The sequence below is a fragment of the Nannobrachium achirus genome (assembly GCF_963921795.1).
Source record: "Nannobrachium achirus genome assembly, chromosome: 14".
Taxonomy (NCBI): Eukaryota; Metazoa; Chordata; class Actinopteri; order Myctophiformes; family Myctophidae; genus Nannobrachium; species Nannobrachium achirus.
In genome coordinates this window covers 7,168,608-7,193,624 of record NC_137821.1, presented here as the reverse complement: position 1 = coordinate 7,193,624, position 25,017 = coordinate 7,168,608, and the positions used below count along the sequence as shown (strand labels likewise).

Genomic DNA, 25,017 nt, shown 5'->3' with positions numbered 1-25,017 from the left:
AGAGGGTATCTGTGCCGAAAGTTAAACCAATCTGGGAACTAAATCAAAATCAATATCTTTCTTCACAAATGTGTTCATAAAGGTGTCAACTATCACCTCTGAACTTTCTCAATCACAACTCCCTTAGGGAACTTTGTGGGAACCAATAAAAGTTGGGCGTATCGGGATACCTGGGTCTGGGATTAAAGGGGATAAAATGAAAAAAAGGCCAATATGAGCATATGGGGTGGGTAATTGGGGTATTTTTGGGCTGCTGAATCCATTCCAACCATTAGTTTTCAGTTTAAATGACTCCTTGGCCATAAAATAGGCCTAATTGGCTAAGGCTTAGCCAATCATGTCATTCGAGTTCACCTGTGTCCTGTTAGTCCCTATGCTTTAAATCCTTTTGAGTGTTCCTTGTCAGATTGTATCATGTTATCATGTGTGACATGATGTGCGCTTACCCACCTGCTCTTGAATAGTTTTCATGAATTGAAACCCTACTCCAACCATTTTTTTTTATTGACAATATTATGTCTTGTGGACACAAAAAGGTAGTTTGTTGTGGCCTATTTTATGGCCAAGGAGTCATTTTTACTGATAACTAATGGTTGGAATGGATTCAGCAGCCCCAAAATACCCTAATTACACACCTCATACACTCATATTGGCCATTTTTTATTTTCCCCCCCTTTAATCCCAGGCCCACGGGATACCCCCAACTTTGATTGGCTCCCACAAAGTTCCCCAAGGGAGTTGTGATTGAGAAAGTTCAGAGGTGATAGTTGACACCTAAATGAACACATTTATGAAGAAAGATATTGATTTTGATTTAGTTCCCAGATTGGTTTAACTTTCGGCTAACTTTACCTAACTAAACCATGTTTTACAAAATGTAATGCCTCAACTCTTAGTGCTCGTCAGGGTGGGGGGTCCCCAGTTAAAATATGATTATTTTGGCGGCTTGAAAAGGTTGAGAACCACGGCTATGCTAAAAGGATAACACAAAAAGTCCAGAGAGAGCTTGTTTCCATTGTGGTCCTGTGTATTCAATTCATCAAGACATAAAGACATGGCCCACAATCATCAATTCTAGGAGCAGTGAAAGTATCTTTACATTTTTTGGGCTAGAAGTCTTGTGTAGGTTCAGTTGTAAATTACAGACAGCCTTGTGCTCTTTTATGGCGGGTTTGAAGGAGCATATAGGGACACGGATTCACACTCTTTGATGGCTGGTGGTAGTAGGGCATTCCACCTTTTGGTGTCATAATAGTAGAATTTAACTCTCGTTAAATTGTGTTCATTTACTAAATGAAACCTAATGGACCCCCCCACTCTCCGAGTTACAGACCCTTAAGGGTCCACTCCACATGGACCGCCGGTGGTCCCCAGAACCGATGTTGAGAAACAGTGCTCACAGTACTGAGGAGGAGGACATGGAGAGGACCTCTCCTCTCCTCCCACCCAAACTACAAACATCTGCAGCCCCCCACAGCCCCCCCCCCCCCCCCCCTCCAAGGCCCCCCAGGCCCAGATAAAACATCTTCATTTGGCCGGACATCAGTCACATCTGTGCAGCCCAACCCTCCCCACTAATGTGCTGACTTTTGAACGGTGCTCCTGCAAGGAGCTAAGCTCCAACAACTGGCTTTGTCCGGTTCCCAAACTGGTGGGAAAAAAACTTGTTAATGTCCGGGTCCTAGAGTAAACTGAAGCATGGCCTGCAGTTAGTGCAGTATATCTAGGCCAGGGAAGTGCAGAGAATGTTAGAGAGCCAGGGGCTAACATTTCCTTTCTGTAAACATATCGAAAATAGCAGACCTCCAAGCTCACAACGGGCACGTACCTTTTTGGCGAAGCCTGAACTGGCGAACAGGGGAAAAGAGACCTACCGTAGCGATCTGGCGAAAGAAAAAGGGGAAAAAAAAACCTTCTGCATATTTTTCGTCTTTTTCGTTTAATCCTTCTGGACAGGGCGTTTATCGTGCGCTTGCCCAGGCCTTAAGGCCTGGGCATAAATATAACGATTGCATTCACCACGGCTTCGTAACTCGCGCGGCCCTGGCCCGCTCTTCGCGGCCACTCGCGCCTGCGGCGCTCGGGGGCGAAGAGCAGGACCAAGGTCCGCTGGCCTTCGCGCCGCTTGCAGTGTCGTGGACAATCGAGCGGCTCCGCCTGGAGCTGCGGCGTCATTTACAATAACGCCACGGGCAACAGGCGAGACCAATGCGCAAGCACTCAATAACTACGAAAAATGCCTTAAAACAGAGCCATGTTTAAGACAATAAAACGATTCGCCAGATCGCTACGGTAGGTCTCTTTTCCCCTGTTCGCCAGTTCGGGCTTCGCCAGATCAGGACTTTCCCCTCACAACGCGTCGCACTGCGACGCGTTGTGAGCTTGGAGGTCGGCTATTTTCGGTGCTTCTTGATTTCTACACGGAGAGGGCAATTCTTTCAACATAAGATGCTGCATTCAATTTCAGGAGAGTTTGGACAAGGCAATTCTCTTGAATGCTGCCTTCAGGTATGGCATGGAAACAGGGAATTAGCCTTTCTTTCACCATAGTAAAAACTGCATTCATGGTGTGGAGAGGGCACTTTTCACAGACGGACAAAAGGGCAGGGGCTCAAGCCCCCTTTGATGTCTAAGTGTGCACGTGCCTATGATCTTGGCACAAAGATCATAGTTTGTTATATGCCCACTTTGCCCATTGGCCAAGCTTTGCATGACGTGCTGTGATTGGCCAGCGGGACGCTTGATGAAATTAACTCATAAATAGCACCGCTCACTTCAAACTAGGTATGTTTTTTTATATATACTGTATATATACATATCATTTTTGTAGGCTTTTTATGCCTTTATTGATATACAGTAGGTTGACAGGTATGGAGAGAGAGAGAAATGGGAGGGAGGGGGGTGACATGCAGCAAAGGTTGTCAGGATTGGGAATGGAACCCGTAACACATACTGCCAGGCCCTGCCAGATCAGGGCACCAGCCACCAGCGGCCCACGGCCTGATTTGTTTGTGTGACAGGAGTCGAAAATTTGAGAGATGAGAGATGGATGACATGGATGAAACTGGAATAGCACAGTTTCAGGTTCATAGCAGGTAATAATGATAATACTAGAATGATGACAGTACCTTTAGATCAAAATGATTATGTTTTGACTGGGGACCCCTCCGCCCTGACGAGCACTAAGGCCGGATTTACACTGCAGTCAAATCAATGGTGTGGATGTGGTTACTGCTTTCAGACTGAGACAGATGTCCTCAGATCCGATATGGATCGGATTTGAAACCACCTCTGGATGTGGTTTTTCAAAATCGGATTTCATGTGACCTGCATGTGACCTGTCTGGATTTAGACAAAAAAAAAATCGGATTCCACTTTTGATGTGACTCAGATCTGATTCAGGCTAGATTTCAGTGGCAGTGTAAAGCCGGCCTAAGAGTTGAGGCATTACATTTTGTATACCACGGTTCTATTGTGAAAACAGCAGATCTACATGTTCACAACGCCTCGCGTTGCAAGCATGTAGATCGGTTATTTTCACAATGTCTTCCTCTAATATTTGACATTTGACAATTTGACAAATGTTTCATTTGTCATTTTAGAGGCATTAAAAAGTCCTTGAATTGTCACCTTAAAAGTATGCAGATACCCTCTATACACTTATATGGTATGTTGGTCTGCTCACTGTTGAGTGAGAAAAGAATGTTAACATTAAGCTAAACATCTGGGGACCCCCCAAAATAATAACCCTAACCCTAACCCGACCCACAGGTTGAGAACCACTGCTTTAGATTATAGGAATGCATTAGCAGTGAGAAACATCAGCAGTAAGCATTAGTCAAGACAAGGGGGGACAGTGTGGAGGATTAGCTATTATCTCCCACAGTGAGATGTGTGATCTGCTCTTAACTCTGGTATGTGGGAGGAGAGGACTTTGATCTCACAGTCCCTTCCATTTGGTCACATTCACTTTACATGATGGCAGCCGTTTGGCTCTTTACTTCACTGGTTAGGTTACCAAACGGTGGTTTGGGACCCATATTAGGGTCACAGACCAATTTTTATTGGATGCCCTATAGTTATCTATGACCAAATGTCTCTCTGATGTCCGTCTATGTCCATCTGTCCAATAGGAGGAGGAGGGGAAGAGAGGAATAGAGGAGGAGGGAAGGATGGGATTGGTTAAAACAACATTTATAACTTTTTACATACTTTTAATTTTATTTTTATTTTTATTCTTCTTCTTAATGCCATCGCTGCCAGATTGTAGCTTTCAGTTTGTCAGTCTCATATCAAGGTATAATTCCTGGACCTTATACAGATCCATTTGACCCGGTATTTCCATCCTCTGGGGTTAAATTAACAGCTGTGATTATTTGACTATGCAGACAGACGGTCAACATGTCCTCCAGGACTTCACTTGTCAGGGGACACAGGCCAGGGGTGGTGATCAGGGGCGCCTCAAGGGGGGGGGGGGGGGGGGGGGGGGCAGTGGGACTGAGTTACTAGGGCCCAAGGTGGAGCGGCCTTCATTATTTTATGATATTGAAAAATAGCAGATCTACAAGCTCACAGCGTGAGCTTGTAGATCACTTCAATAGCTATTTTGTGCTTTATTGAAAAATAGCAGATATACAAGCTCACAGCGCGGCACCGAGTGCCGCGCTGCGAGCTTGTAGATCTGCTATTTTTGAAAACAATCTTGAAAACGTGTCAATATTTCAAATCCTTCCAAGGTTTTTTGAAAAAAACTATGTTTCTATGTCAGTGGTGCTCAAACTTTTTCATGTGAAGGACCCCCACAATGATATGTATTTGGCCACGGACCACGGACAGGTTTAAGTGAACATTTGTAACTCAAATTATGATTCTGGGAACTAAATATTTTGAGATGGGGGTCCATTTTGGAGGTCCTTGACATGAAAAGGTTTGAGCACCACTGACATAGAAACATAGGTTTTTCAAAAAACCTCAGAAGGATTTGACTCTGTGCCGTGCTGTGAGCTTTTATATCTGCTGTTTTTAGTAGTTAAAGCACAGAATAATGTGTAATAATGCACTCCTAGTCAAAATGGGTTAAACCCCCTCCTCCCCCTATGAGGAACATTCATGGGGGCCCGCAGTGAATCCTTGTACCCAGGGCCCAGAATTTGGTGTGACACACCTGGTGGTGGTGAATGGGTGGATGGGTGGATGGGTGAATGGGTGGGGGTGAATGGGTGTATGGGTGTATGGGTGGTGTCCGGCCCAAGCCCTGTTTTTTAGCTAAACTCCTTGAACATGATCTTACCAGCAGCAGCCCCACAAACACAGGCATTGTTCTGCCGGGGGGGCATGCTGCGACACGCTGCCCAGCCCAGAGCATGATTATAAGCTGCATGTCTCTCCCAAGAGACGCTCTGGGAGGTGGGAGGCACGCTTAATAGACAAGGGTGTCAGGAATTTGCTCCCGCACACAGATCATGTGCTGGAAGTGGGACTGTGTGAGTCCTGTTTTATTTGTGTGTCATTTTATGGACATCTGGTACATCGTTTTATGATGAACTGTAACATATAACAGTATAATGTTACCAGTAAGACTCCCTAATCGGGAGATAAGCGACCGTCAGGTCGCAGCGTGATTTTAGGGTAAAATGTGTAGGAGCAGTGTCCAAAAATGTGTTTGAAAAATCGGCCTGATGGTGGCGCTATATGGGACAGATCCATGTTGATGAGATGAGTGTAGACATACTGCGTACCGATTTGCGTGATTTTAGGGCAAAATCTCAAAAATGTCTTTGAAAAATCTGCCTGATGGTGGCACGGTTATTGGCATGGATCGGGGCAACGGTGGCGGAGATATGAGTAGGGGAAAAGTGTGACATGTGACGTGTGACGTGACTGACAGACTGACGGAGGGAGGGACTGACAGCCGGTGGAGGTTTGGATAGTATACTGTATGTAACAGACGTGATCGTGCGTTGTGTTTTGTAGAATGGACCACAGACCAGGATTCTCAGCTCAGCCAATGAATTTATTCTGATAAACAGAAAACGAAGCAATCACTGGTCTGCTCTTCATACAGTATACAGTTACAATGAATTGCGCTCTCATATCAGGGAGAGAATAGCAAGTGAACACATCAATACAATATGTACCTGATAAACAGAAAACGAAGCAATCACTGGTCTGCTCTTCATACAGTATACAGTTACAATGAATTGCTGGAAATAGAGCAGATACAGTGAAATTAGAATACTGTCTAAAGCATCAGTAAATGTTTTAGTATCTCTGTGTACATATGTATTCATACAAAAATAATAAAATAAAATAAATTATCTCCAGAGCACAAGAAACACAACCTACCGCTCTCATATCAGGGAGAGAATAGGAAGTGAACGAGACAACGTCATTGTCTAAAGGCAGTCGCGCCCATTGTCTTAAGGTGGCAGTACACTCTTAAGGTGGAACACTATACTTCTAATGCATGGGCAAGTGGAAGCATTATTAACCATGTTACATATAGGAGTGCAAGTTATAGGTTGAAACCTTGCCCAAATGTTGAGTCATGTGTCATGTGATGACTGTGGTGTCTTAGCTAACTGATGTCACAGGTTGGCCAGAATGATCCCAGATCAACATCATATCCCTGGTGGAACCATGACATAGATTATTGAGTTAAGCAGCAGATAAATTATAGGAAGATTTATGTTACAGTGTAGGTAGGCTGACAAGAGCTACAAGCTCACACAGTGTCGACGTGGCTCTGCTATTTTAACCATTTAAATATGTTTTTCAAAATGCCTAAAAAGGTTTAGGCCAGGGCTAGGCAACCTTAGGCACGGGTGGCAACATTGGCACAGGGGAGGGTGATCACCTCCCCTGTGCCACCTCCCCTCTCACATTTATGCACACTGGCAGAAATGTGAGAGAATTTATATTTCAAAATCAAATATTGTTTTAAACACGGTCAATTGCATTAAGTCACCCAATTTGCAGCAAATTAGATCCTGCACATAATTCTACATTCATTAAAATTCTTAACTTTGACTAGGGAGGGAGTCGGGGGGAGATAGGATGGGTTATTGCTCTGATTCTCATGATCTTTATAACAATGTCCTTCCAATCAAAATATGTCATAATGTTGATGAGGAGTCATTAAAATGTATGTTGCCATGGCACACTGACTATCTAGAAAATACAAATATGGCACTTCATTTTAAAAGGTTGCTGACCCCTGGTTTAGGCATACGGGATGTGAGGCCACAGGGCCCACAGTCTGATAGGGGGGGGGGGGGGGCACACATCCGTCCGATTTCTCATTACTCCGACTATGTTAGGGCTTAGGCTTAGTGTTGGGGTTAGGGTTAGCTTTAGGGTTATGGATAGGGTTAGTAATGGGGGGAGTCTGAGTCGGACCAATGCAACGTCGGAGTAATGCGTCTCAGAACAATCACACGCAGCCAGTCTGATGATATGATCACGGGTCCAGCTATTCCATGCATCATGATGTCTTGCATTGAGGACAGCATGGTATATGTGTGTGTGTGTGTGTGGGGGGGGGGGGGGGGGGTCCTCTGGATCACTGGAGGCAGTGGTGTAAAGTAACTAAGAACATTTACTTAAGTGCTGTACTTATGTACACCTTTGAGTTATTTGTACTTTACTTGAGGATTTCCAATTTCCAAGACTTTTACTTCTACTCCACTGCATCCATGGATCCAAATATCGTACTTTTACTCCACTACATTTATTTTAAAACTATATGTGTTATTAAAAAATAAAACGTCAGCCCTAGATACGAGAATTTGACTTTGTAGCAGCTTATTTCTCTACATTGCAGTGTTGATACTTCTTCTTAAGTTCTTAAAACATTTGAATAGTTTTTTACCCCACTGAGAGGAGGCCCCTGGGGGCCCCAAAGCAGCAGAGCAGAGCCATGCAGCCATGTGCAAACACTCAGGATCATGTCTGGAAAGGAGCAGGTGTCATTATTACCTCACCCTGCATGCCTCTGGGACGTGCAAGAATGTTAGAGAGGCAGGGGCTGAAATTTCTAAAAAGGGCCTTTTGGTTGAAAATGTCGAAAATAGCAGACCTCTAAGCTCACAACGTGTCGCAGTGACGCGTTGTGAGCTTGGAGGTCTGCTATTTTCGGTGCTTGATATCACACTGAACTAAGCACAATCAAGTGAATACTGGAGATGTGGCGTAACGGCATGGATTTATACACAGAGAGGGTAATTCTTTCAACAGGAGATGCTGCGTTCAAGTTCAGGAGAGTTTGGACAAGGCAATTATCTTGAACGCTGCCTTCAGGTATGGCATGGAAAGGGGGGCATTTGCATTTCTTTCACCATAGTAAACACTGCATTCATGGTCTGGAGAGGGCACTTTTTACAGACTGATAAAAGGGCAGGGGCTCAAGCCCCCTTTGATGTCTACATGTGCACGTTGCTGAGGGGGGAACAGACCAAGCACTGATAACATCTCTATTTAACTGGCATCCTGTCCGCGACCCTTGAGGTCACGGGGAAGGATGATGGAGACATTTTATGATGACATGAGAAGGCCCTCCAGCCTCTACAAGTCAATAAGTGTGTGTGCGTGTGTGTGTGTGCGTGTGTGTGTGCGTGTGTGCGTGTGTGTGCGTGTGTGCGTGTGTGCGTGTGTGTGCGTGTGTGTGCGTGTGTGCGTGTGTGCGTGTGTGTGTGTGTGTGTGTGTGTGTGTGTGTGTGTGTGTGTGTGTAGGAGGTCGTTGTAGGTTCTTGTAATTACTACGTCGTTAGAAGCAAAACAACTCAACGGCAGAGTTATTAACTTCAGCTCCAGTTGGGTCAGTAAGCAGTCTGATGATTGGTGCAGGGTCAGTATGCAGTGTTCTTATTGGTGCATAGGCAGCTGTTGTTGCTTGTTTGTATTGTTGCTAGTTGCGACCGCAGGTCGCATTCAGTATGAAAACCTGCATATCATGTCTGTCCGTCACACCTCATGTCACGCATTCATGTCACGCTCCATATAAGGAGATTCCCTGATGACACCAATATTAAGCCCATATCTGTGAATGCCCATATATGGACATATTTATTGAGTCAGTCTCATGATAACCAGTGTGGTTGTCGCGACGTGAGTCACACTTGCAAATTAATTCCATCCCTGTCCATTTTATGCCCCTATATGGAGATCCCTGATGTCATCAATATTAAGCCCACATCTGTAAAGCCCATATGGACATATTGCGTCAGTCTCTGTTGTTTCAGCGTGACCTTGCCGCTTCTCGCCCTTAGGGCGTCTTACTGGTTAGTATTAGTGCTTCATCGGCCTGGGATGTCGTATACACAGCATTATCTGTTTCCTGTTTGTAAAGATTATCTTTAAGCTGTCTTCATTAGGGAGTACAGCGTAGAAGAATGTCAGGCTGTATAGCACTCCTATTCATGGACGATAAGCCGATCTACAAGAGTCACAGTCACTTTCACAAGCTTGTACAAGCTCACAGCTAGCTTGTAGATCGGCTATTTTTCGGCAAAGATATTTCGTGTTGAGGGGGAGAAAAAGCAGTGAACCAAGTATAGAGAGCCCTGGGGTCAGCTAAGTTTATAGGTTGTAAGTGGTTTTAAACTGAGATTTGAAACCATGTCAGGTCATGAATCAGGTGTGAAGCTGTAGCATCTTGTTGTCTGTTGGCATATTTGTACCGTGTATTATCGTTAAAGCTCTAGTATGTCCAAAGACATTCATTTTCATGAAATGAACGTGAGAAAAACCTGTCCCGATGGATCTAAGGAAGATAATGAGATTTAAATACAGCACTACAGTATACGTAAATACTTTTCATTAATTAACCACGTTCCACATGGCGATGATGGCGTCCCTATATTTTGGGCATGTCATAGGCATACAGATTATAAGGTGACATGTTGTTTGCTTGTTGATAAAAAATAAAAATAAATTTTAAAAATAAGTAAGTACAAGACTACAAGTACAAGAAGCTTATAGGTTAGTCAAGTGTGACCAATAGCTCTTAACCTCTACTGTAGTACTGTACTTACTAGTTGACTGTGGGAATCTATACTAGGTCAGCTTGGTAGGTCACCCACGTTTATTTACATCTGAGGGTCCATTTGGTTCCATTTGTACACTGTCAGAGTTACAGACCTGTAAGGGTCTGTAATGGTTCCATTTGTACACTCTCAGAGTTACAGACCCGTAAGGGTCCATTTGGTTCCATTTGTACACTCTCAGAGTTACAGACTCGGAAGGGCACTTTTTGAATGTCGTACCAGCTCTTTGACTATAGGGGCTGTTAAGTATGACATAATTTTGTAGGCAGAGGAGAAGTTCTGCCCCCAGTTTCCGTGAATCTTTTTACTATTTTTACTATTTACACATTTTCTTCTCTTTGTTGTTGAAAGGAAAGTGTTAGAATATTATACTTTAGTCGTTATTTTTGTCTCGGATCTGTTGAAATAGCGAGGGACAGAAAATGCTCTGGGGGCAGAGTTCTCCTCTGCCTACAAAATGATGTCACGGCTTAAAAGCCCCATTAACTTAAGACCTGGAGGCGTGACAAATGCTGTTTGACTGTTTTGAGTGTCCAAACAGCATTTGCCACGTCTCCAGGTAGGTCTTAAGCTAAGGCATAAGAGCTGGTACTTAAGACAATCAACATAGAGCCCTGAAGGGTCCATTTGGAATGTTGAGAACTTTTCCATTGAACGTTTCAAAATTGTGTCACAATGTCTTCCTCAGCTCCTGTCCCCCCCTCCCCCCTGCACCATGTGACAGCGTGACACTGAGAGACTGTCATCAGTCAACAAAACTCAACATCACAACCAGGCACACAGGACCTTCATGTGGAGACTGGAGGACATCATCATCATCACAACCCAAACCACCCCCCCAGTGGTGTACCTAAGCTATTCTCTACTATTTTGAGGTATTTTTACTTTACTTTAGTATTTCCAATACTTACTTCTACTCCTCTACATCTCGGATCCACATATTGTGCTTTTACTCCGCTACATTTATTTGAACACGTTAGTTACTATTACTTTGCGGATATAAATTTAAATATTATATAACATACATTAATCCACTGTAGCCCTATGTTATATCCTGGCTATTTGAAAATAGACGATCTATACAAGCTCACACGGTGTGAGCTTGTAGATCTGCTATTTTCAAAAAAAAATGTACTTTTACTTTTGGTACTTTTAAGTGCATTTTGATGCCAATACTTTTGTACTTTCACCGAAGTACATTTTGAATTCCGGATTTGTACTTGTAACAGAGTATTTCTATATTGCAGTAGATTAACATGTGAGTACTTTTTCCACCACAGACCCTGTGGCCTAGCGGAGACCAGTCGCTCATCAACTCAACCCAACCACTCCCATCGAAACCCCTCCCCCTGCAGCCTAGCAGAGACCAGACCCCTGCTCTCTTACATGTAGAGTCCAGGGACTGTGATGATGATGATGATGACTGTGTTGGCCTGCAGAAGATGGATCCCCATGCTCCTCCTGGCTCTGACTGCCGGCACGTTGCAGGGCTCACAGGTGAGTAGAGTAGTAATAAGGGGAACATAAGAAAATCTGCAAAGTAAATCGTTACCAAGAAATGTCTTCACCAATGTGTTTCTAAAGGTGTGTATTGTGTAATAATATGTACTAAAAGGTTGAAATTCAACTCCTGGGGGAAACCTCACAAAAAACTGATTTGTGTTTGTGTCCCATTAACTTTACTATACAGGAAAAAACTACAAAAAATAAATATACTTTAAGTAACATGTGAGGGGTCAAACTAGGGGTTTTTCATGACGCTGAATCCATTGCTACTAATGGCCCCTACAAAATGGTGAAAAGTGATGATTCATCACTAAACCATCGTTTTGTGGGTCCGTTTTTAGCCCAAGGAATGTTTTTCATGCAAAACAAATGCGTGCTGTCTCTGCCCCCCGCCTCCCCCACACAACTCTCACACAACTTAGTGCGTTCCAGTGAGAGTGCAGCCTAAGAATGTCTTGAATAAATGAGTACTACTCCCCTCCCCCCTCTGTGCTAGGGTTCTCTGGTGACGGTCAACAGGGGGCTGAGAGTGAAGCGGGGCCAGTCAGCCTCCCTCCTGGAGGGGGCGCTGCAGTTCATCATCCCCCAGCAGAAGGACGGCTGCAAGGTGGAGGTGGTGCAGAACGAACCGATCACACAGCGGGTGGGCCGGCTGACGCCTCAGGTGATGGAAAACACTTACTACTATAAGCTGTAAAAACTGTGTTAAAACAATTACTACCGCGCAGTAAAAGCTGTGTAGAAACAAACCTTTTTAGGCCCCCCTAAGGCGGCCTGGAACCCAGGTTGGTAAGCGTTGCTGTAAAAGATCTTGTGTGTTCCAGGCATTTATACGGCTGTAATAAAACCCTGCGGTTAAGCCTACTGACTTGGACGTGCTGCATTTAGTGGGTTGAATTAACAAAATTATCGAAACGAAGCGGATAAAAGTGCCAAACTTTATTTTAGGCTTCTTTAGGGCCAAAAGATGGATTTTAGCCTTGGGTACCAAACTTTATTTTGAAAATGACCCATAGAATTATCCATATCAATCCCAAGGAAAGGTTTTTGTGCAAAACAAATGCTTGCAATGGATTCAGAATCATGACAAACCCCTAGTTAGACCCATCACATCCTACTTAAAGCAGAATTCTTTCTGGGTATTTTCCTCCTGTATAGAAAGTTGATGGGAGCCCAACTTGATATGGATAATTCTATGGGTAATTTTCAAAATAAAGTTTGGTACCCAAGGCTAAAATCCATCATTAGGTCTTAAAGAAGCCTCAAAGTTTGGCGCTTTTATCCGCTTCGTTTCGATAATGTCAATTACCAGGGTTAAGCAACCACACTAATTACAGTAGGTTTCCACTGGAGGCTGACAGATAGACCTACTAGGTTTCTGGGGCTGATGGTGACACCAATATTAGGTAATAAATAAGTACACCCAGGGATGGATTACCCAACGGGCACAATGGGCCTAGGCCCAGGGGCCCCTGAGCTAGGGGGCCCTTCAGCTTGAGCCACCGTGAACCTGTGTCCCTGTTATTAACGTTGCGCTATTTGCCAGACACTATTTTATTCGTTCATGTCAATAAAATAACCCCAAATATTCCTAAAACACCATGATGCATGTTAAATTGTAAGTGTTTAGCTCCTCAGTTTATCTATAAGACTTCAGAGTGAGGGATCCAAAAAGCAAGTGCAAAACAACAACAACATTACATTTTCTAATGTCACACATTACAACAATGTAGTGGTAGTAGATAAACCGGGGTAGATAACATAACTGTTATGTTATCTACCCCTATTAATCTAAATGGGCCCCCTCATTCATACCATAGCATCATATACTGTAACACCTGACTGCATGGTCCTTTAAGTATGTGTTACCACCATCCTTACCTGGCTGCCTGGGACAAGTGAGATTCTTTGCATAAACATGAAAAGCATGTATAGGGGCCAAACTCTTGCAAGAAGTATAATGAATAATGTATTATTAAAATATAGATAATAATATATCTAAAATAAATAAGTCAGCACCTGATTTTATATAAAGTATTGTTAGATTTTCTTATTTTTTTCTTTTAAGTTGCTTTAGCAGCTAACATAAGCATGATGAAGAATGTTATCACACAGCATAGAATAACTTTGAACCTGGCACCACTGTTTTTAGGGCAGAGCAGAGGGAAAATAAACCCATCCAAAATGTTTTCAAGAATAGCTACTATGTTATCTACACAATATTGTGTGTTATAGTTACGGTATAACTATTCTATACATTTCAGGGGCTCTTTTTTGGGACTTAAAAAACGATTTTCTTTTTTTCTGGCGCGGCTGCGGAACACACACCGTCGATATGTCGCTCTGCGGTCGTAAGAAGGGGGGCCCTTTGCATTTTTAGGCCCAGGGGCCCATTTTTTCATAATCCGTCTATATGAGTACACCTTGCAGACCCCAGAGGCCCATAGGGCAGAAGCCTATATCTCCTGTTTCTGTAGTGTGTACAAGTACTCCCCCTAGACATGGTGCTAGTATGTTCGAAGGGACTTACCCCCCAATCCAACCCTTGATGCTGAGTGCCAAGCAGGAAGGCACTGAGTCCCACTTTTAGATTCTTTGATATGACCCGGCCGGAGATCCAACCCCGACCTCCCAGTCTCAGGGCAGACACTCTAGATATTAGGTGATATGCAGAGATATTATTTTGCCTTTCACAGATATATGGGTATCGGCATAGATCATGTTGGCCCATTTGCACCGATATTAGCCTAAATGTTTGGCCAATGAGGCAGTCTTCGCAAGCATATGGGTATAGCCTACACACAGTCTGCATTTTGTCCTGATAGTTGAGATGATGATGATGACAGACACTGTTTGGTTGCATTCTGGTTTGTTTCATGGAAATCAACATCATTCCTCTTAAAGATTCCTATTCCTATTTAGGGGCACACTGTAGCAGTCCTCTTCTCTGACTAAATTTAAGTATTGTGCAGATGAATTCCAACTGTTACAATAACACTAGAGCAGTGTTTCTCAACCTTTTTTCTGCATGGGCACACTTTTCATGTCCCAAGAATCCATGGGCACACCAACATAAATATCGTCACTGTCGGGAAGAAACCTTGTATCTCCAAGTTTCAAATGTGTACGTTTCTTCGCAAAGTAAAGCCCTGCTTTATCATACAAGGCTGTCGTCGCACAACAGTAGTGAAAACAGCAGATCTACAAGCACACAACGCCTCGCACCGCGAGGTGCGAGGCGTTGTGTGCTTGTAGATCGGCTGTTTTCACTAGTTTGAATCATTTTAAAATGATAAATACAATACTGGCTTTCAAGCAGTTTCAAGGGGCACACTTGACCCTTCTCAGGGGCACACCAAAGGTCCCCAGGCACAGTGGTTGAGAAACACTGCACAAGGCTACCCTCCTTCCATGTCATTAAATATGATCATTTCGAGAACCGTAACTAAAACAGATGGTGGTGATAGGATACAGTACATGATAAAAAAAGCAGTGTTGTCAACTGTGGGAAAATAATAACAAAGACATCATCATCACAATCTGACAAAGAATGGAATTTTAAAGTGGTACACTATAAAGGAATCTTATCTGAACTGTGTGTGGGCGTGCGTCGTGCATGCATGTGCATGTGTGTGAGTGTTGTGTGTGTGTGCGTGCGTGGGAGCAATCGCGTGCGAGACATGTTGTCTGTGTGTCTAATGACACAGTGTTGACAGACAGACACCCTGTCTCCCAGGGCTCTCTGCTCTAAAGCATTGTTCAGACAGACAGACAGACAGACAGACAGACAGACAGACAGACAGACAGACAGACAGCATTGTTCTGCAACAGACATGCCTCAGCGTGGTGTGTGTTTGTGTGGTGTAAAGTAACTAAGTGCATTTACTTAAGTAATGGACTTAAGTACAATTTTGAGTTATTTGTACTTTACTGGAGCATTTCCAATTTCCAGTACTTTTACTTCTACTCCACTACATCTCGGATCCAAATATTGTACTTTTACTCCAGTACAGTTATTTGAAAACTTTAGTTGCTAGTTACTTTGCAGATATAATATTATAAAACATACATTAACCACTTGTAGCCCTATTTTATACCTAGGCTATTTGAAAATAGACGATCTACAAGCTCACAACGCTTCGCATCACCACACGCTTATTGACATTGACCTCAGCATCCACGTTGAAACAGTGGGGGAAGAAAATCCTCAAATGTTTTACTTAAGTAAAAGTATCAACACTGCCTTTTAGAAAAACTCTTTAAAATTCCCATGCACATTCAAAATGTACTCGAAGAGTGAATGTGAAGAGTGAATGTGAGGGCTGTGAGGTCTGTCATTTCCTCTGCTAGGCCCAGTAAAGAGTGAATGTGAGGGCTGTGAGGTCTTTCATTTCCTCTGCTAGGCCCAGTAAAGAGTGAATGTGAGGGCTGTGAGGTCTTTCATTTCCTCTGCTAGGCCCAGTAAAGAGTGAATGTGAGGGCTGTGAGGTCTTTCATTTCCTCTGCTAGGCCCAGTAAAGAGTGAATGTGAGGGCTGTGAGGTCTGTCATTTCCTCTGCTAGGCCCAGTAAAGAGTGAATGTGAGGGCTGTGAGGTCTGTCATTTCCTCTGCTAGGCCCAGTAAAGAGTGAATGTGAGGGCTGTGAGGTCTTTCATTTCCTCTGCTAGGCCCAGTAAAGAGTGAATGTGAGGGCTGTGAGGTCTTTCATTTCCTCTGCTAGGCCCAGTAAAGAGTGAATGTGAGGGCTGTGAGGTCTGTCATTTCCTCTGCTAGGCCCAGTAAAGAGTGAATGTGAGGGCTGTGAGGTCTGTCATTTCCTCCGCTAGGCCCAGTAAAGAGTGAATGTGAGGGCTGTGAGGTCTTTCATTTCCTCCGCTAGGCCCAGTAAAGAGTGAATGTGAGGGCTGTGAGGTCTGTCATTTCCTCTGCTAGGCCCAGTAAAGAGTGAATGTGAGGGCTGTGAGGTCTTTCATTTCCTCCGCTAGGCCCAGTAAAGAGTGAATGTGAGGGCTGTGAGGTCTTTCATTTCCTCTGCTAGGCCCAGTAAAGAGTGAATGTGAGGGCTGTGAGGTCTTTCATTTCCTCTGCTAGGCCCAGTAAAGAGTGAATGTGAGGGCTGTGAGGTCTGTCATTTCCTCTGCTAGGCCCAGTAAAGAGTGAATGTGAGGGCTGTGAGGTCTGTCATTTCCTCTGCTAGGCCCAGTAAAGAGTGAATGTGAGGGCTGTGAGGTCTTTCATTTCCTCTGCTAGGCCCAGTAAAGAGTGAATGTGAGGGCTGTGAGGTCTTTCATTTCCTCCCCAGTAAGAGTGAAGAATGTTGAAGTTATTTCAGTAACTGATACTTCACAGTTCAAATACCTGCTCAGAGTCTGTCAACATACTCATGTGCTTGAATGGAACCCTGGGACCTGGTGTGTATAAAGTGCATCCAACCTGGAATTCCTGCTTTGGGAATGATGTCATTATAAGCTAAACAACTTGTTTTTTGGGGGGACTTTCATGCCTTTATTGATAGGACAGTAGACTGACAGGAAACGGGGAGAGATGCATGGGGAGTGACGCCACCGCAGTTTTCCTGGTGAACCTGAGCACAGCGGTGGACTATATTGCCGATGATGGAGAGGTTATATAGCTTCATGAAATGAGAGGCGCTCTTTTGGATTTCGTAAGAGACTCGTCGCCAATTTCAAGATATTTAAAAGTGATTTGGGGCCATGATGATAACCTCTTCTTCCCACTACTAGACTAAGGATTTATATTGTTTGAGTTATTGTTTACAACCACAATTATTCACGTGTGGCAAGATCGCGGTTCCACTAGTTTTACTAGTCGCCTAGTGTAGGCCTAGTAGGCTTTTCAGAAGTTAATTTAATGTTTTCCATTTAATGATTGCCTTTATCGTCATCTTGCGCTAATGCACGCAACTGTTTTCACCATGCAGGTTTTAAGGTCTTATTTTAGTTGTTTCTCATAAGAGCTCGCAACCCTCCTTGCCCATCGCCCCCCACCGTTGCGCACAGGTTCAGCGGGAAAACCGCGGTCGCACGAGTGACACGCAGTAAAGGTCGTCGGGAACGGGGCGGGAACCAGTGACACGCTGTCTTCCAAAATTGACAAATTTCCAAACTTTTCCCAAAATGATCAATTGCCACAAATGTATTTATAAAATAATTTCCAAATGCCCCCCCCCCCCCACCCCCAAAAAGTTGTAGATAGCAGATCTACAAGCTCACATTGCATTACAGTGTGACTCATTGTGAGCTTGTAGATTGCAGCAAAGCAGTAACATCAGGGGCGTCAATTGGGTATGGCAGGTGTATGCAGCTGCCATACCCTGGGTCCAGGGGGGGAAAATAAAAGTTACTTTAAAATATAAATCCATGAATGTCTCTGTGCTGGTTATTATGTTAGTAAAATAACTACAAATGCAGAATTTTACAAAATGGTCACTTTAACAATTAAGGTATTATAAAATGTTATATTCTCCACACTTGTATTCTCCACATCTTGACAAGATGGTATATTCCCAGGTTCCGCAGGTCAGCTGCACAGGTGCAATGCATTATTGTTAATTGTGGCGCGTTTACTAACATGCCCAGGTTCCGCAGGTCAGCTGCACAGGTGCAATGCATTATTGTTAATTGTGGCACGTTTACTAACACGCCAAGTTTAGCTGCACTTGAACAACCGTTCCAGGCTGCCACATCCAGACAAAGAAACCGTAGAAACCTGTGTAAAAAACGGACAAAACTCTTTTTTTTTTCAGACTGCGAGGCGTTGTTGTGAGCATGTAGATCTGCTATTTCCACAATAGAACCATGTTATACAAAATGTAATGCCTCTTTTCCATGAGGACTCCCATCCCACCCTAGATTTTGCTGAACTGACGCCACTGAGTAACATGGGGCTTAAACAAATTAAAAGCTATAGCGTGGTTGTATGTTTGAACAGGTGTTTAACAGATTAAAACCTATAGCGTGGTTGTATGTTTGAACAGGTGTTTAACAGATTAAAAGCTATAGCGTGGTTGTATGTTTGAACAGGTGTTTAACAGATTAAAACCTATAGCGTGGTTGTATGTTTGAACAGGTGTTTAACAGATTAAAACCTATAGCGTGGTTGTATGTTTGAACAGGTGTTTAACAGATTAAAACCTATAGCGTGGTTGTATGTTTGAACAGGTGTTTAACAGATTAAAAGCTATAGCGTGGTTGTATGTTTGAACAGGTGTTTAACAGATTAAAACCTATAGCGTGGTTGTATGTTTGAACAGGTGTTTAACAGATTAAAACCTATAGCGTGGTTGTATGTTTGAACAGGTGTTTAACAGATTAAAACCTATAGCGTGGTTGTATGTTTGAACAGGTGTTTAACAGATTAAAACCTATAGCGTGGTTGTATGTTTGAACAGGTGTTTAACAGATTAAAAGCTATAGCGTGGTTGTATGTTTGAACAGGTGTTTAACAGATTAAAACCTATAGCGTGGTTGTATGTTTGAACAGGTGTTTAACAGATTAAAAGCTATAGCGTGGTTGTATGTTTGAACAGGTGTTTGACTGCCACTACCTGGCCGATGAGGTGAAGTACGTCCACAACGGATGTCCACTACTGAAGGAGGACACGGTCAAGCTTCGACTGTACAGGTACTGTATGTTAATGCTTGTAGATCTGCTATTTTTTAATAGATAAAGGCGCATAGAATAATGGTGAAAGTGGTTCAAATCTAAAGTGACACAGATTTGCGTTCAGGTCTAAATGGGTAACTGGACAGTTTGGATGCATACAATCAGTGTGGTTGCCACAAGCCTTATGCTGCATGCACACTGAGAGAAGCCAAGCTAATGGTTTGCTTGGTAATTCAATGTATTCTCTATGCAAACCAGCTTTGAAAAATTCCAAGCTTTTTTTCCAGCTTGGAAATTTTAAAAGCTGGTTTGCATAGACAATACATTGAATTACCAAGCAAACCATTAACTTGGCTTTTCTGTATGTGAATGAGGCATTACTGTGGATTTCACAACAACAAAGGGCTGCTGCTTGCCTCGGAGCGGAGGGCCTAAATTAAATTAGGCCCTTAGCTGTTCTCAAGAGTGAGAGAAAATGAGTAGCTCATTACTTTTCTATAACAGTCGCCAAGCTGTTTTTAACAGTGCCATCATGTTTAATCATGATGAATACAAGTGAATGGACGGTAGGATATCCTGACCACATTTATTCGTGAGGCATGATGGGAAACGGAGTCTTTGTTTTCATCACTCCCGTCCGCGGTAGAGCACTGGCTGTTGTTTACAATGGTAACGCACTTAGACGTTCCTGGACATCTTAAGGGTCCCGCGGCACTCCAGGGGTGCAAACGCTGAAGCCCCTATCATAGTAGGCACCACGGTGATAAGCTATCCACCACGGTGTAGTCTTTTTAAGTCATAAAACTACAACATTGCGTCATTACTCGCGGTGAAGAGCTTTCCACCGCGAGTCCCGACACATCTCTCTGTTTTTACTTTCAGACAGATCGACCCATCACCCCGTTCACTGATTGGTCGAACTAGACCAGTCAGTCACAGTGATAGGACTTCACCGTGACTGACTATGATGGCCTCCACTTATTTTCTCACTTTAGGTGGATAGCTTTACACCTAAAATGTGCGGTGATAGAGGCTTAAGACGTTCCTGGACATCTTAGGCACTCAATGTGTTGATAACGATTTCTTAGGCACTCAATGTGTTGATAACGATTTCACTGTGCGTGTGTGAGTGTGTGTGTGTGTGTGTGTGTGTGTGTGTGTGTGTGTGTGTGTGTGTGTGTGTGTGTGTGTGTGTGTGTGTGTGTGTGTGTGCGTGTGTGCGTGTGTGCGTGCGTGTGTGTGCGTTCCCTGCAGGTTCTCAGAGACAGACACCTACATGGAGGTGATCACCCTGCACGTGGACATCACAGAGCCAGACTGCAGCGTCATCCAGCTGGGGCCCAAGGCCCTGGAGGTGCCCGAGTTCTACGGCCTGTCAGGTACACTATTCACTCAATGAGTTCTACGGTCTGTCAGGTACACTATTCACTCAATGAGTTCTACGTCCTGTCAGGTACACTATTCACTCAATGAGTTCTACGGCCTGTCAGGTACACTATTCACTCAATGAGTTCTACGTCCTGTCAGGTACACTATTCACTCAATGAGTTCTACGTCCTGTCAGGTACACTATTCACTCAATGAGTTCTACGTCCTGTCAGGTACACTATTCACTCAATGAGTTCTACGGCCTGTCAGGTACACTATTCACTCAATGAGTTCTACTAGTCTGTCAGGTACACTATTCACTCAATGAGTTCTACGTCCTGTCAGGTACACTATTCACTCAATGAGTTCTACGACCTGTCAGGTACACTATTCACTCAATGAGTTCTACTAGTCTGTCAGGTACACTATTCACTCAATGAGTATTCTATCAAGTGTAGAAAACCTGTAAGATATTATTGATGAAATGGATTACATGGTTCTACAAACCTGCAACAAAGCATTAAAAAGAATAGTTCTATTTATTACATTTTTCAATAATATAATATGATGGTAATTGGTAAATGGTGATATAAATGCACCATTTATTGCCTTTTATCCAAGGCTGCTTGACATAGATTGTGCATTACATTCACCCATTCTCACACACATTCATTACATTCACCCATACATTCATACACCGGTGGCGGAGGAAACCATGCAAGGCACCACCCTGCTCACCGGGAGCAACTTGGGGTTCAGAGTCTTGCTCAAGGACAATAACTCTGGGGGTGCCTGGGATCGAACTGGGACCCTTTGGGAACCCTCTGTGTTCTGATGACGGTTTCTCTACCGTTGAGCCACTGCCGCCCCAAAATGATAATGTATATGTGTTATATATTAATGAATTGCACCTAAGAGTTGTATACTATGTGGAACGGATATTTTCATTAGGTTTCTAATGAAATCCAAATTCATTATTAATCAATTATTTTATTAAATGATCAGATAAGATGTGTATTTTATAATTGATCAGATGGATGAGTTGGTCTAAGTGTTGCACCCCTTGCTTCCAGGCATCATAGACGGAGACGTGGTGTCCTTCCACTACGACCGGCGCTCCAGCGTGGAGTGCAGTGTCCACGTGGACACCCAGGACACCCACCTGCCCGCCCACGGACAGCTGGTCACTGGAGAGCCCCACCTGGCCACCACCAGAGGAGACCAGCCGGAGAGCTTCATCCCTCTGCTCCAACAGCTAGGTTGGAGCTGTGTTATCATACACCCGCTTTAGTTCTGCTCCAACAGCTAGGTTGGAGCTGTTATTATCATACACTCACTATAGTTCTACTCCAACAGCTAGGTTGGAGCTGTTGTTATCATAGACTCGCTTTGATTCTACTCCAACAGCTAGGTTGGAGCTGTTGTTATCATACACTCACTATAGTTCTACTCCAACAGCTAGGTAGGAGCTGCTGTTATCATAGACTCGCTATAGTTGTAACTGTAACCCCCTGTAACTGTGGTTCAAATGCTATTGGCCGGAGACTCCTGGGATATTTGCCGGGTAGTGAATGGGGCATAGAATGTCCGCGTTAGGCGAGACTAGTAAATAATAGCAATAATAATTGTGCGGGTTACTACATGTCATCTTTTCGACACCCGACTCTAACCCTCACCCTAACCTTAACCTCCGTGGAGTGAGTCGTTAACCCTCCGGTCGAAATGATGGGCGTTCGCAAAAGCGAGATTTCCCCAATTGTGCAGAGGACGTCCCAGAGTGTGTTCGTTGAGTACATACTCTGGTTTGGTACTACTGTACCAAACCACTGTACTAAACCTCTACACGTGTTGGTTCTTGTACAACCGACAGACAACAAGGCCAGAGCCATGTGTCGCAGAGAGGACTGCCTGAAGGGCCTGAAGCTGGTGCAGATCTCCAGGGTCCCCTGTGAGGAGTTCCTGCTGCTGGGGGTGAAGTACCACCACACCGACCCCCCCTCTCCAGACCTGGACTACATCCCCCTCACCCTGGAGCTCAAGGACACCCGGAGCGGCCAAGTGTTCCAGGTACCCTGGCTGGCTCTGACAGGAACGTTTACACCTTGTAACTTTGCTATAAAATTGCTTTGTTATAATCTCACAGGTTAAAGCCAAAAAGACAGAAATGTATTTTCAGACCATGTCCCAATATGTGATTTTTTAAACATGGCACACGCAGCGCACATTTCGGTGTTTCCCTGAAGCTCTGAACTGCCTTCACTGAATGTGTGTGCAAATCCATGCTTCGTTTTATAGAAGTATCTTCTGAAGTTCTATTGTATTCTATCCTAGTCTGGCCAATTAAAATACTTCTATCTTGAAATTATAACTGCTTTTTAGTTTGGAGATCACTCGACAAGCGTTTTGACAACTTTGTCATTCACGCCGCGGCCATCGCTACACCTCCCCCTTATTTATTTATTTATATCTCGCAGCGCGGCACCGAGTGAGCTTGTATGTCTGCTATTCTTCACTAGCTATAGTATAGCTATAATTAAGGCCCCTCCTCCACCTTGGGCCCTAGTAACTCTCTCCCACTCCCCCCCCCCCCCCCCTGTCCAACACAGTCGGAGCGGGCGTGGCTGCCGGTGCGGGTGCTGGGCGGCGCGGTGCCCAACCAGCCTCCCAAGCCCTCCTTCATGTCCATGTTCATCCTGGAGGTGGACCAGTTCGTCCTGACGCCGCTGTCCACCGCCACGCTGGACGCCGAGGACCAGGAGAGCCCCCAGCAGCTGCTGGTGTTCAACGTCACGCGGCCCCCCGGCCCGGGGGAGGGCTTCATCGCCCACCTGTCTGACCACACCCGCCCCGTCACCTCCTTCACCTGGCTGGACCTCAACGACATGCTCATCGCCTACCAGCCGCCCAACTCCTCCCACGCCCAGCGCAGGAACTATGAGGTATACCACATAAATGCAATTAAAATTAGAGCAGTGATGGCTGAGTGGTTAGTGTCCATACCTAGGACTCCGGTGGCCCCAGAGGTCGCAGGTACGATTCCCCGCTCCAGCTATCACTGCTCCCCTCCCCCTCGCGCTCCTTGTGGGCAGCACTGGGTTCAGCTGGGTTAAGCTGAAAAAAGCAGCTGGGTTGGGCTGTGATATCTGAATTTCCCTCGCGGGAGAAGTAGGTAACTACTATGAAATTAAATGCAAATTTTCAGGATTCAAAAAAAAAAAAAAGGCTAAAAACCTATTCAGAATTCCAATAAAAAATAGCAGATCTACAAGCTCAAAATGTGTTGCACTGTGACACATTTTGAGTTTGTAGATCTGCTACTTTTGCTATCTTTGACTGTATGCAATGTGGCCCTCTGGAGTGAGTGTGAAAATATAGTGGCCCACCCCTGGCCTAGTTGCTTCTGTTGGGCTTATTTCTTTGGCAAAATCTGGCAACAGACAATTCCGTGTCACTTCCTTACTTGGGAGGAAGTGAAAAGATGTTTTTTTAAGCAGCACACAGAGAAAAACTCTATAGCGCCCTCTGTAAAAGAAAATGGCAGCCTCCATAGAGAGGGCCAGGAATATGGTGAATACTGGAATACACTTTATACTCCTCCCACACCCAGCACAGGAACTATGAGGTATACACTGGAATACACTTTATACCCTACATTTAAGACAGTATAGGCCTATACGATATATAATACGGTGGTCAAACATTGGCCAAACTATCAGATACGTACAGAAGCACCTAAGAAAGAGGCATAGCTATTTTCACAATATTTATCTGTGCACCGAGTCAAAATAAATGCAACGCCTCAACTCCTACAATTGCAATTGCTTATTTTAGTTTATTATTTCGGTTCATGGCTTGAAAAGTTTGGGACCCCTTGATCTAAGAGAGTGTTTTTGCAGTAGCACAACGAGAACCAAGAGGAATTTCACCGCAGATTACCGTGAAGCTATCCACAAGTTTCCAACATCCCATCATGCATTGCGCAGAAGGTGTGTGGCAGTTTCCGGCGTCGCAGCCGAGAGTGATCTACAAGCTCACAACGGTTGCATTTGCGACGTGACGTGAGCTTGTATGTCTGCTGTTCTCCGGATGTGTCCCACAAATAATTCTACAGTAAATTATCGCGGAAGAGGGTGGATAGAATCAATCTGTAGGCCTATGGTAGAGTGCAGTACGGGCAGAGAGAGGAGTGTTCAGCATTTCTCACCTCACACAGTGTATGATCATTAAATTAAACATCCTCTCTCTCTCTCTCTCTCTCTCTCTCTCTCTCTCTCTCTCTCTCTCTCTCTCTCTCTCCTCCCCCTCCCCCTCCCTCCCCAGGTAGAGTTTGTGGTCTATGACCTGTTCTTTGAGAAGAGCCCAGAGATCACGGTTCACATGTCTGTGAGGAACGCCCACACCAACGCTCCCAGGGTGTCCTGGAACATGGGTAGGGTGTCTCCTAAGATTTTTAATTTAGGAAGATTATCCGTC

General features: G+C 44.3%; 1 protein-coding gene across 1 annotated transcript in view; it reads left to right on the top strand.

Moving 5' to 3' along the window:
- frem1a (Fras1 related extracellular matrix 1a) overlaps positions 1–25,017 on the top strand; it is an 80,692-nt gene that overhangs the window by 8,475 nt on the left and 47,200 nt on the right. The window contains exons 2-10 of the mRNA XM_080742042.1: positions 10,732–10,918; positions 11,324–11,540; positions 12,046–12,213; positions 19,100–19,194; positions 20,431–20,555; positions 21,618–21,803; positions 22,415–22,611; positions 23,151–23,483; positions 24,865–24,973. Of these exons, the coding sequence (XP_080598168.1) occupies positions 11,451–11,540; positions 12,046–12,213; positions 19,100–19,194; positions 20,431–20,555; positions 21,618–21,803; positions 22,415–22,611; positions 23,151–23,483; positions 24,865–24,973 (1,303 nt within the window). The 5' untranslated portion in view covers positions 10,732–10,918; positions 11,324–11,450. The remainder of the gene's footprint in view (positions 1–10,731; positions 10,919–11,323; positions 11,541–12,045; positions 12,214–19,099; positions 19,195–20,430; positions 20,556–21,617; positions 21,804–22,414; positions 22,612–23,150; positions 23,484–24,864; positions 24,974–25,017) is intronic.